The sequence below is a fragment of the Callithrix jacchus genome, chromosome 5, assembly GCF_049354715.1.
Source record: "Callithrix jacchus isolate 240 chromosome 5, calJac240_pri, whole genome shotgun sequence".
Taxonomy (NCBI): Eukaryota; Metazoa; Chordata; class Mammalia; order Primates; family Cebidae; genus Callithrix; species Callithrix jacchus.
In genome coordinates this window covers 67,853,158-67,866,084 of record NC_133506.1, presented here as the reverse complement: position 1 = coordinate 67,866,084, position 12,927 = coordinate 67,853,158, and the positions used below count along the sequence as shown (strand labels likewise).

The following is a 12,927-nucleotide window of genomic DNA, read 5'->3' as shown; positions in this document are numbered from 1 at the left end:
CCAAGTAGCTAGGATTATAGGTATGCACCACCATGCCTGGCTACGTTTTGAATTTTTAGTAGAGACAGGTTTTCACCATGTTGACCGGGCTGATCTCAAACTCCTGGCGTCAAGTGATCCGCCTGCCTTGGCCTTTCAAAGTGCTGGGATTATAGTTGTGCAGCACCACACCTGTCTAGCATCTGTGGACATTGCGAATTGTCCTAAGTTCAGAGGATGCTGCTAAACACTCCACAATGTGCAGAACAGACCCCCACAGCAAAGAACTTACCCCTCCAAAATGTGAGTAGCATCACTGTTGAGAAACGTTGCTCTACCCCAACCCCAGCAAGGAGACAGAACTTACCTTTGGTCCTGGGCAGTGGCCAGTGGGAACCCCATGGAGGAATGGATGCTCCAGCCCAGGGTATTCTCTAGGCTCTGTGTCCACATCCAGAGTAGTACCTCTGTGGCCTTAGTGATACCTGCTGTCTGGTGTGGGCTTGCCAGTCGTAAGGTAGCAGGAAAAGCAGGTGTTGTGCGGCGTGCAGCTTGACTGCATTTTGATGCAAGCAGAAGAATCATATGCCCATTTTCTTCTAGGAAACTGCTTACTACAGCGGGCAGCTGGGGCAGGAAACGAGGCAGCAGCTCTTTTCCTGGCAACCAATGGTGCCCACGTGAACCACAGAAACAAGTGGGTAAGTGACGGGGCAGCCAGGAAGATAGTTTTCATCTATGGAAGAAATGACAGTGGGGCATATGCAGGGAAAAGGGAATAGATGTGTTTTTCCATTTTTATCAGAATAATACATGCATGTGGTTACAAAGCCAGCGGGAAATGTTATTTTGTGTTTCCTCAAATATTGGTTGATTGATTCATTCAGCAACCATTTCCTAAGCATTTGTTTAGGAAACTGCTTGTTTAGGTTATCAGGCCCTGAGCTAGATACTACAGACTTCAATAGAGGTTAGCCCACAAACCTACCATAATAGCATTTGATTCTCTATAACAACACTTCACATTCGCTTGGGTTTTTCTGTGTGGATTGCCATTCATAAGTGTGTATCGCAAGCTAACAAGGTAGAATGTATGGTGTTAGGAATGAAAGTGTTACCTTTGAGGCCGGACATTACAGAGTTAGTTGACCAGCTTTCCCATTTCCTCCCTATGTGATTGTGTGGGGTTTTGTTTGTTTTTTGAGACAGACTTTCGCTCTTGTTGCCCAGGCTGTGCAATGGCATGAACTTGGCTCACCACAACCTCCGCCTCCTGAGTTCAAATGATTCTCCTGCCTCAGCTTCCCAAAGTCCTGGGATTTCAGGCATGAGCCACTGCACCCTGCCTATGAGGTCTTAATTTTAGTTTCCTCATCTATAAAATGGGGTTAATACTCATTTCATAGGGCGTGGTTAAGATGAAAGTAAATGATATAATTAAGTGCTTACTAGCATAATATCAGAGACATTAGTCCTATTTGATAGTTATTTTTACTTTATTATTTTCAGACCAGGAGGATATGCTTGTCTTTAATGTTGCATTTATTTCACAGTCACTTTGTGCCAGCACCTTTAAGGCTGTTATTTCTTTTAGTTCTCACAGTGGACCTGGAAGCAGCATGTATTGTTAGGATTAAAGAGGCCTTTCCTTCATCAAATTCATTTCGGGGTCAGGGACCTTGAGGTTAAGTGGCTTATAACTGATGAAGTGTCCGCATTGAGACCCCGGCACAAGGCTGTCTGGCTGTCGACTCTCGATAGCACTGGGCAAGGCAGTAAACACTTAGCTTGCTATCTGAGCCAGGCCAGCGAAGTATAGGAGAGAGGGCAGTGCCGTCCTTTCTACCACCAACTCCACTGTGTGTGTGCATACCGACAGCTCTGCAGCCAGAGCGACGGCGTTGTCCTGTGCCCACTGGAGGCTGCTGCTTTGTTTGGGTTCTGTATCCCAGATCTCAGGCCCTCTCACCTTCTCCTGGCCTCTGCTCTTGCCTTTGTGTGTCTGTCTCTTTCTCTCCAGCATCGTTAACTCTGCCTACTCCTAATTTCTAATAGCAGAGAGACATGCTTTACTGTCTCCTAACTTAAAATCCTCGGCCAGGCACACTGGCTCATGCCTATAATCCCAGCACTTTGAGAGGTCGAGGTGGGTGGATCACCTGAGGTCAGCCTGGCTAACGTGGTGAAACCCCATCTCAACCAAGCTTTAGAGACACATGAGGCCTAACTTGAGAGCAGTGGAGAGCAGCTCTGGAGAAGGGCCTGATACTGGTTTCTAGTGTGTGGGCTTTATCCTGTGGGGACAGAAGAGCCATTGGAGGGTTTTGGGCAGGGAAGTAGTAGGATCCTTCTAGCGTTGAGAAAACTGCCTGGGATGGCTGGCATGGTGGGTGTGCCATGGAGCGCAGGCTGGAGCCAAGTGGGAATCATCTTGATAAGCAATGACCTATCCTGGTCTCACACTGCATTTGGATCCAAAGAAACAGGTTTCACCAGAAATGCAGAATTAGTGTGTGCAACATGCATGTTTGAGGCTCCCAGAAGTGAGGGCAAGAAGCTGTTAAAACTGTTGTGGTCCCAGGGAAGGGAGTACTACACACTGGGGTCTATTGGGGGGAATAGGGGAGGGACAGTGTGGGGGGGGTGGGGCTGGGGAGGGATAGCCTGGGGAGAAATGCCAAATGTGGGTGAAGGGGAGGAAGGCAGCAAAACACACTGCCATGTGTGTACCTATGCAACTATCTTGCATGTTCTGCACATGTACCTCAAAACCTAAAATGCAATTAAAAAAAATAATAAAAATAAATGTGTTTAGACAAAACGCCTACAAAGAAAAACCTAAAAGATGGTGATATAGAGAGATCCAGGGATTATATAAAATAACTTTTACTACTTTAGTCCTGAATAATACAACACAAAATGTTCCTTAGATTTATCTGTGAATTTTATTGTTTCTAAACATGAATTGCACAAAACCCTCAAGTCACAGTAACCTTCTCTAATATGAATAAATTTTCATATAGAGACTTGTGTTAGAGAGAAGACTGATTCTGATTTCTCTAAATCATTAAACACCGTATTTTATGTATTTATAGAGAATTTTCTGAATTACTGGGAAAAAAAGCTGTTTATGAGAGATTGTGAAATTTTCTTAATATAAATTACCCACTGAGAAGTGCTAAGTCAATTTTTTTTATTACTAAAAAGATACCTCTTAAATTTGTGCAATTTTTGATTCTTTAGAAGATGGTCATAAAATTAATGTTTAAGTTCTGTGTAAAAAAGAGAATTTCATTATATGAAGATTAATGTTTTCTTTTTACTCCCAAGCTCTAATCTTCTTTTCTGTTGAGCCTAAAGCCAGTGGAACTGTTTGCTTAACCTAACATTTTAGATTTGCTGGGGCTTTTTCTTTTAATATAACAAAATATTAGCTACATTTCATATTTATGTGATACCTTCCATCAATTCTCTCTGTAGTGCTTCTTCACAAGAAATAGAAGGGTAAAAATTCACTGAATGATATAATTACACTCATAGTCTAATCAGAAGCCATCAGTAAATAACAAAAAAGTCTGAAGGCCAATATGATCCTATTTGCTTTTTTTTAACTTTATATAAGAAAGTCAAAGTTATTGAAGAGAACTCAAACATACATGCTACTGAATATTACCTAAATAGGTAATTACCTGTCTAGAGAAAGTGTCACCGTTTCATTCATTTCCGGTATGTCATCACCTTTGACAGTAATGTTGATTGTTGTGTCACTTTGTCCAGATAAAAACAAAACAGAACCATTAAAGGGACCTATATCATCTGCGGTCACTGATTTTGAATTAAAGCCAGAGGGCTTCAAACTCCAGTAGACAGTAGCCTGGGCATCAGTTCCATCCTGATATAAGGGTATGTACACCTTATAAAAAGAAAAGAACAGGACAATTTCTTCTAAAATACATGCTCACAAATTATATAAGCTTTGCTACTGCTATTAGTTTGTACATACCTATATTAGTGTGTGAACATATGTATTCTATATAGAGAAGTGAACTATTAAATGCATTAAAACTCAACCAAACAATCCTCTAAGCATGGAAATAAACTTAGACATATTTGTATTAACTTTTGCTAATCAAATTTATATACAAAATTACCCTCACCCAAAAATGTGTCTAATCTGGATTTGTCTTAATAAAAGACAAATATTTTAAAAGCCAAAGAATTTTGAAAAACATTGAGCAATCTTCCTAAAGAATAAATTTCCATTAGAGGTTCTCTGAAAATAGAATCTGCTATCACAATATAAACTGAAAAATAAACTCCAGTGATTAAAACTGGAAAACTATATGTCATGTAAAATTACATCCTAAGTGATGGGGGCAAAACAATTTTTTTTAAATGTTTCTAACCAATAGGACAAATACCATAGGAAAAAAATCAGATACTTTATCGTGACTGTGGATGACCTTGAGCAAGTTACTTAACTTCTCTGATCCCAGTTTTCTCATATGAAATAAAACTAATGATTTCCTATTTTGCAAGTTTGTGGTGATGATTAGGAATTGTTTAAGTAAAGTATCTAGAACAGTGCCTCTCTACAGTATAAAGCTAAATAAATGGAAGCTATTATAATAATTCTGAAACAAACTATTTGGTAGTTTCAGTCAAGGGCAGTACACTTAAAAACATATAATAAAAGGATCACTATAGATTATGATCAAGTTTTTTCAAAAGAAGAATATAAAGGAATATTTAATGGTATATTACGCTATTCTTTTTATGCTCCTAAAAGAGGAGTATCCTCTTTTTTTTTTTTTAATTTGCCCTTTAAACTCATCTTGGGAAAAAAAACAAGATATTTTCACCATTAATCATTCTGCTACTTCAACTTAGAATGGTCAGAATGTGAAACCAGTGAGGAAAGATTCTTAGGGAAGACAAAAGAAGTAACAGAGGGCTGGGTCCTAAATCACCTTGAGGGAGTGGATCCAGGCTGTATCTGAATAAACAAAGGAAAACTCCTAGTTTTTCTGCTGTTTCCCAAGAGGGGAAGAATGAAGGTTCAAGGAGCCCAAAAGTTCGTAAAAGCTAATTTTTCTTAAGGAAAATATATGAAATGGTAAATTTACAGCTTTCTAAGATAAATAAAAGCAATACACTCTTTAAGAGCAAACTAACCTTTAGACAAGAGTGTATTCAGAAAAAAACATGAAAAATCAAAACCATCTTGAAAAACGAAACTTCTCTGTCCATTTATAGAAACTAATATACAACAGAAATTGAGGTCAATGTATTTTAATATAAAGCTTTGATAACAAAAACTCTCCTCCTTTCTAATCTAAACCTCAACTTGGTTTAAATCAAATTTAAGTGTGGGGGACTTGGAGAAGGTCTATTTAGGGATGGCTCTTCCTTCAGCCTTACCATTGCCTGAGACTATGACTCAGGCAATGGTAAGGCTGAAGGAAGAGCCATCCCTAAATAGACAGAAGCTTGGGAAAAATTCAACCAGGGTATGTAGTGGTGGGGTAAGGGGAGGGATGGGGTGCTGTGTATGTGAATTTTTAATATGTCTATATGTAAAAACGTATATATAGTACAGATATATAAAATTAAAAATTCTTAAGATTTAGCAAAAAAAAAACAAAAAACCTGTTGTGGTCCAAGAATGACGTAAGGGAATTTGGGAACTCAGAGGGGAAGGTTGGGAGGGGATGGGAAGAAAAGACTACACACCAGGTACAGTGTACAGTGCTCAGGTGACAGATGCACTGAAATCTCAGAAATCACCACTGCAGAACTCATCCATGGAACCAGAAACCACCTGCACCCCAGAGACATTGAAATGGGAATTTTCAAAAACGGTAGTTGTGATGAACGTGTGAAAGAAGAGAGGAAACTGGCCAGGAGGAGGAACCTGTGTGGGGGAATAAATTCCATTGTAATTTTGAATTTCTAAACATTTAGGTAGGGATGTCTAATAGGCAGTGGGAAAAATCAGATGCAGAAATGGGGCTGGAAACCTGTTGAGAGTCCCAGGCAGAAGCCATGGGGTAGATCACCACACCCAGTGAGAATGCATAGGAGGAAGGGTCTGGAACAGAAGACAGCCCTGAGCAGGAGGGGAAGAGGAGGAGGAAGAAATACCTGGGAGGGCTCACACCAGTTACAGCACCCCTGTATGGGGAGGACTTGGGATGGGAAGCATGCACTGGGGCTCGAGGCGTGAAAGCACTCAATTCTTACCTGCCATGGTGGCAAGTCACACAGGTAATGTTCAAAGCTGGAAAATGAAGAGGCAGCAATAAAAACACATTAGAAATATGGAGATTTAGGCCAGGTGTGGTGGCTCACGCCTGTAATCCCAGCACTTGGGAGGCCGTGGCAGGGGGATCATGAGGTCAGGAGTTTAAGACCAGCCTGGCCAACATGGTGAAACCCCGTCTCTACTAAAAATACAAAAATTAGCTGGGTGTAGTGGCTCATGTCTGAAATCCCAGCAACCTGGGAGGCTGAGGCAGGAGAATTGCTTGAACCCAGGAGGTGGAGGTTGCAGTGAGCCGAGATCGTGCCATTGCACTCCAGCCTGGGGAACAAGAGCCAAACTCTGTCTCAAAAAAAAAAAAAATATGGAGATTTACAAAACTCAGCTGGAAGAGTTAAAAGTGATTCCTGGTGAGAAAGGATAACTTTTGAGGGAAAGGGAGGAGATAGGATCTTGTTTGTTTGTTTAGGCTAGTCAAGTGAAGTGGTGGGAGTGAAGGAACGAAGCAGTCTAGAACTGGTTGTGATCAGTTATTTGCAAACATCACTGCCAGGGATCTTGCTGGGTTTTACAACACGCCTTTAAGTGATGAGGGCATGTAACTCTGATGAGAGCAGGCACCTTGTGAAGCAGAGCCGGGTGTTGAGGTCATTCCCATCTGTTTGGGTGAAAAAAAAAATGTGTGTGTGTGTGTGTGTACATACAAACATACACATATACACACCTAAGTGCATAAGTGTATGCGTACATACATATTCCTGTGAATATTCTGTCATTGGAGAGAAACATGAAACTGCTAATAATGGTTCCAGATGTGAGAGGAAACTTTTAAAATATTGCATCAGGAGTATTTTGAACTTTTAAAATAGGGGCAGGAGGACTTGATCAGAGTTCAAGATGAGGTTGATATGAGCAGGTGAAGGAAAACAGAGTGCAAGTGGGGAGGTGAAAAGGAGCAAGGGTTACAATGCCAACACTGCTCGTCACCGGGCTCTTGCCCCCGCTCTCCCACTAGTTGCAGTGTTTATTTTGGTGACACTTGTAGCTTGTTATTGTTTTGTCATAATAAGCATTTATTATTTTTATAATTAAATAAAGAATTATAAAACAAAGTGAAGGGTGGTTAAGGAGGCCCTCAGAGGTGAAGTCAAGAAGCCAGTCCTTTCTGAAGGTGCTGGGGGAAGACGCTGAAGAAACTTAAGGGTAGAACCAGTTGCAGTGCCTCATGCCTTTAACTCCAGCTGTTTGGGAGCCTGAGGCAAGAGGATTGCTTAAGCCTAGGAGTTTGAGTGCAGCCTGGGCAACACAGTGAGACTCCGCCTCAAAAATACATGAAAAAGAAGATACGAAGAGTGATGGCTCAGGAGAAAGAGAACAAAAGTCATGAGGGTCAGCTGGCGACAGGATGGGCCAAGGACCGGAGTTTGCATGCTTAGCTGTCGTGCCTCTGCGAAGGGAATTCCTGGCCTGTGAGTGCTCAGATCTGGGCCATTTGTTTCCATTCAGGGAGAAACGCCGCTGCACACGGCGTGCCGGCACGGCCTGGCCAACCTCACTGCAGAGCTCCTGCAGCAAGGCGCCAACCCAAACCTGCAAACGGAGGAGGCTCTGCCTTTGCCAAAGGAGGCTGCATCCCCTACCAGCATGGCGGACAGCGTCTATCTGCAGACACCACTGCACATGGCGATCGCCTATAATCATCCAGATGTGGTGTCTGTCATCCTGGAGCAGAAAGGTAAGTTGGTGGGAATACTGTCCCTCATTTGACTTGTGGACAACAGTTTAGGATAGATAGAGTTGATGTTTCTTCTGTTGGTGAGTTTCGTATAGCTAGTTTCTTTCCCCCAGAAGTCCTTTCAGGTCAAATTAGAGAAGCTTTTAGTCTTGCTCTTGACTGCTGTATGTTTTCAGGATGGGGCCTGCCCATTTCACCTGTTAGGTTAAGGTGTTAGAACCTTTAATTCTGCCGTCTCTCTCTCTCTTTTTTTTGGACGGAGTTTCGCTCTTGTTGCCCAGGCTGGAGTGCAATGGCGCGATCTTGGCTCACCACAACCTCTGCCTCCTGGGTTCAGGCAATTATCCTGCCTCAGCCTCCTGAGTAGCTGGGATTACAGGCACTCACCACCATGCCTGGCTAATTTTTTGTATTTTTAGTAAGATGGGGTTTTACCATGTTGACCAGGATGGTCTCGATCTCTTGACCTCGTGATCCACGCGCCTTGGCCTCCCAAAGTGCTGGGATTACAGGCTTGAGCCACCATGCCCAGCCAGTTCTGCTGTCTCTCTTACTGAGTATTTCTCCAAGGCGAGCGGATCACTTGAGGTTGGGTAGGTCAAGTAAAGCCTTGCCTTGGCGTGAGCACTGTCTTTGAGAACTCTGCTGTGGCAGGCACCCCATGAGAGAGGAGCCAGACTGCCCTTGGCCCCTGCGGTACAGAAGCCCCCTTTCCCTCAGATCTTCCTCGCACCTTCTTTCCCTTCCTGAGGTTGGTTTTGCTCTTGCCTCAATCCTTGTTAAGGACAGTGTTTCTTAGCCTTGTGCTTCTGGAGGAAGGCTGGGTTTTAGGTGGTATGTGCCCTTTTTTGGTCTTCACAGAAGTTTTATGATTGTAGGACTTGTGTATTAGGAAACCCCGTCAGGACATTCTTTCATCTTGTCTTCAGTCAGCAGGTGGTTAGTGTGTGTTTCCATACTGGATTCCGTTCTCCTTAGGTGAAGAGTCAGTGTTTCAAGCTTTACAAAGATTGCTTTTCCCCATAAGGTGTACTCTTAAAATATCAGATTTCTGGGCTTTGACTCCTGACAAGATTGATCTACTCTCTTTTTATAGCGTTGATCGTATTATAGCCTATCAGTCAGTTTCAAACTCAGTTCTTACTCTCCTGAATGCTCTAAATGTGATCCATGGGTGGTGAAATCATACGTTCTTTTCCTTTCTAAAAAATGCAGCCAATGCTCTTCATGCCACCAACAACTTGCAGATTATTCCGGACTTCAGCCTCAAAGATTCCCGAGACCAGACCGTCCTGGGCCTGGCATTGTGGACTGGTAAGGCTGTGCCAGGGCTGTGGATGTCTGTAGGTGGACAGCCATCCGATGCGTGGGTGGGTGGGTGAGAGAGCAAGCAAGAGGAGAGAGGGCTAATCGTTTGGTTGTGAAGTGACCTTTCTGTTAGAGTGAAGCCTGTTATGTCCAGTCAAAAGTGCTGGCTTTGAGAAGTTGAGAGGGTGTGTGTTGCTGCAGGATGCAGAGGAAGCAGGAGATGTTGAGCGCCATTAATTGGGGCTTGCTGTTTTCCCAGGCATGCACACGATCGCAGCCCAGCTGCTGGGGTCAGGGGCCTCCATCAATGACACCATGTCGGATGGGCAGACCCTGCTGCACATGGCCATACAGCGGCAGGACAGCAAGAGCGCCCTCTTCCTCCTGGAGCACCAGGCAGATATCAATGTCAGGTAGGGTGAAGCAGCACTTCCCAGTGTAACACCAGTAACATCTAATCAAGGTGGGTCACGAGCATAACCTTGCTTGTAGAAAAGTGTTTTTGTTTCATATTAAATGAAGGAAAACAGTGGCTCTAAAAATACACGGGTGGTGTTGTTAATGAACAGCATCAAGAGACCTGATTGTAGTGGAGAAAAGGAACTGTACGTTGCTCTTCTCTGAACCTTTCAGGACCAGTGCACAATATTGCACAAGTCTCATTGTGAAACACAATCTAAAATCAGGTTTTTTTTCCGAGGCAGGATCTCACTCTGTTGCCCAGGCTGGAGTGCAGTGGCACAATCTCGGCTCACTACAGCCTCTGCCTTCTGAATTCAAGTGATTCTCATGCCTCAGCCTCCCAAGTAGCTGGGATTACAGGCACACACCACCACAGCTGGCTAATTTTTGTATTTTTAGTAGAGATGGGGTTTCACCATGTTGGCCAGGCTGGTCTCGAACTCCTGACCCCAGGTGATCCACCACCCTAAAGTCAGTTTTTAACAAGGAATTTCAGTTACAACAAAGAATGTTCCAACAAATGAGCTATCAACAAGGCTTGAGAGGGAAAAAGACGAGTCACATTTTTGTTGCGGTTGTATTTTCAGAAGAACTTATCTCCAAGTGAGTGAATGAGTGAGGGAAAGAAGGGTTTTGTCAAGTGGGTTCTTGGGGTGGCATTTTATTAAGATGCCACAAAAAGTATTTCTGTAAGATTTCAACATGCTGGAATTTAGTTATCTTGGAGGGGCAATAAGGTGACATGGTTATGTTTTCTAAAAAGGCAGAAGGGACAGACACTATTGTCACATTTAGTTTCCCTGAGAAAATGTTTAATGAATGTGAGTAAGTATGATTAGGGGTGCAGAAAATTCTGGGCTCTGGAATGCCCAGAAGGGCACCTTCTGTCCTTTTGCTCCAGTTAGAAATATTGGTTTGGGCGTGCCTGTCCCAACAGGACTCAGGACGGAGAGACAGCCCTCCAGCTGGCCATCAGAAACCAGCTTCCACTCGTAGTCGATGCGATATGCACCCGAGGAGCTGACATGTCTGTGCCAGATGAGAAGGGGAACCCCCCGCTGTGGCTTGCATTGGCAAACAACCTGGAGGACATCGCGTCCACTCTGGTGAGAGAAGCACAGCATTAGCCTCTGCTTACAGATGGGCACAGATTGTGTCAGATGGATCTGGTGCCTCTGTAGCTGTCATAGGAGTGAGAGACCTGCCAAGTAACAAAGTGGGACAAGGACAGGCAGTTGACAGTCACGTTAAAGAAACTTTCAGTTCAATGTGATCTTGGTCAGCACTTTTGTTTGTAGGCTGTCTTTACCAAGAAAACTACCGAGAAGCAAGAGAAGGGCGGCCTTTCCTCAGGAGCCTTCTCTTGGGGTTACTGATCTCATGTGTGGGCTCTCCTCATTCTCACCATAGTGATCATTTCCCCAGTCTTAGCTTTATCTCCCTAGTTTGCAAGACAGGCCCCAAAAATGGAGGTAAGCCTGCAGGTTCCCATTTAGCTCCTTGAAGGGTCTGCAGTGTGATATGAAGGCATCGTGCACTGGAGGGTTAACCCAGACATTGAGATGACCTGTTAATGACAGGTGTGTGTTGCCGAGGACCTGTTGGTGCATGTGAACACAGACACTGTGTTTTCTGTCCCTTCTAGGACATAGCTCTAAAAAGGACATGAATTAAACATTCTTGTTTATGCTTCCCAAATCTATCCCACAGGACCTAGTGCAAGAAAGAACTTGCACACAGCAAATTTTAATTCGTGTTTGTAAAACTAATGAGTGATACAAATAAAGTAATTATCATTTAATTATCACCCGTAACTTACCTGAAAATGGATTAAATGTTATACATAGAGGTAAGACTTGGTAATAAAAATATTTGCCTTTGCTCAGCAGTGTTTATGATAACCTGTGTTTTTCTGCAGGTCAGACATGGTTGTGATGCCACATGCTGGGGCCCCGGACCTGGTGGCTGCCTCCAGACGCTCCTGCATAGAGCCATTGACGAAAACAACGAGCCCACTGCCTGCTTTCTTATCCGCAGGTCTGAGGGGCCCCACTCTCTTTTGAAATCTGTTGAGTGAGCTTATTGCAAACTGGCTCTTTTCCTTTCTAAATTTGCCTACAGTCTTGGCATGCCAGTAGCTGGCTTTACTTTCACAATTAAGGGTGTCACAGGGTCACTGTTCTGTCATGTCAGGTCAGCCAGGAGCCAGGCTCAATTGTGAGGGTAGGAGCTCACAGGCTTGGATCAAAGAATCTGAACGTTTAAGTCAGCATCCCGCTTTGGGAGCTGCCTGGGCTCCTGCAGTCATGACAGACCAGTTCAGACTGTGGAGCCAGTAATGTATGTAATATATATGATATATACACACACACACACACACACACACACACACACACGTGTACCTTCCCCTGGGGAGTTTTTAAGTGTTCTGATGCTCAGGTTGCCCACCCCCAAGGCCAGTCACAGAACAGTCTATGGGGGTGGGAGCCCAACTGAGGTGAGGGACTGAGGACGGCAGACCCTGCATAGCAGAGCCTGTGGGACTGGAGGAGCCTCCTGCTTCACATTCAGCAGGATGCTACAGGCTAGATCGAAGCACAGCCTTTCTAAACACCTTCCCCATTGCTTTCAGTGGCTGTGACTTGAACAGTCCCAGGCAACCAGGTGCTAATGGAGAAGGCGAGGAAGAGGCTAGAGATGGACAGACCCCTTTGCATCTGGCAGCCTCTTGGGGGCTGGAAGAGACAGTCCAGTGTCTTCTGGAGTTTGGTGCCAATGTGAATGCGCAGGTATGTCATTTCTCTTTTCCAGGAAGAGAGATAGTAGCCCCAGCATGAGGGAAACCTCCTCTTAGGGCAAGGGACCTTGCACTTCCCAGCCCAGGCCCCACTTCTTTATGAACAGGGCTGCATTACTTACATCCTCCCTAGCAGTGTTCACGATTGCAGGGTGACGTCTTTTCTGTGCCTTCATCCCTTCTCCAGCAGGAGGAAGCTTGGGTTCAGCTATTTCTCTTTGCCTTCTCTTCCGCCTTAGTCATAGATTTCCATTGAGAGTTTAGTCACAAATTGAGTATTGTATTTAGGAAAATGTCCCAGTAACTCACTTGAATAACCCTGAGTTGTGCCCTTTGATGCCTTTCAACATTCTAGCCTGTGAAGATTGATATATAAGGCCCTGT

At 44.0% G+C, this 12,927-nt stretch overlaps 1 protein-coding gene across 7 annotated transcripts in view; it reads left to right on the top strand.

Annotated features, from left to right (window-relative positions):
- Positions 1-12,927, top strand: part of ANKFY1 (ankyrin repeat and FYVE domain containing 1) — a 90,196-nt gene that overhangs the window by 60,486 nt on the left and 16,783 nt on the right. For all 7 annotated transcript variants that reach the window (XR_619980.6, XR_008481451.2, XR_013535451.1 and 4 more), the window contains 7 exons: positions 583-680; positions 7,748-7,976; positions 9,192-9,290; positions 9,544-9,697; positions 10,684-10,852; positions 11,665-11,783; positions 12,379-12,535. Coding sequence is in view for 4 of the 7 variants with exons in the window: in XM_008996410.5 (XP_008994658.1) it covers positions 583-680; positions 7,748-7,976; positions 9,192-9,290; positions 9,544-9,697; positions 10,684-10,852; positions 11,665-11,783; positions 12,379-12,535 (1,025 nt within the window). In the remaining 3 variants the exon portion in view is untranslated. The remainder of the gene's footprint in view (positions 1-582; positions 681-7,747; positions 7,977-9,191; positions 9,291-9,543; positions 9,698-10,683; positions 10,853-11,664; positions 11,784-12,378; positions 12,536-12,927) is intronic.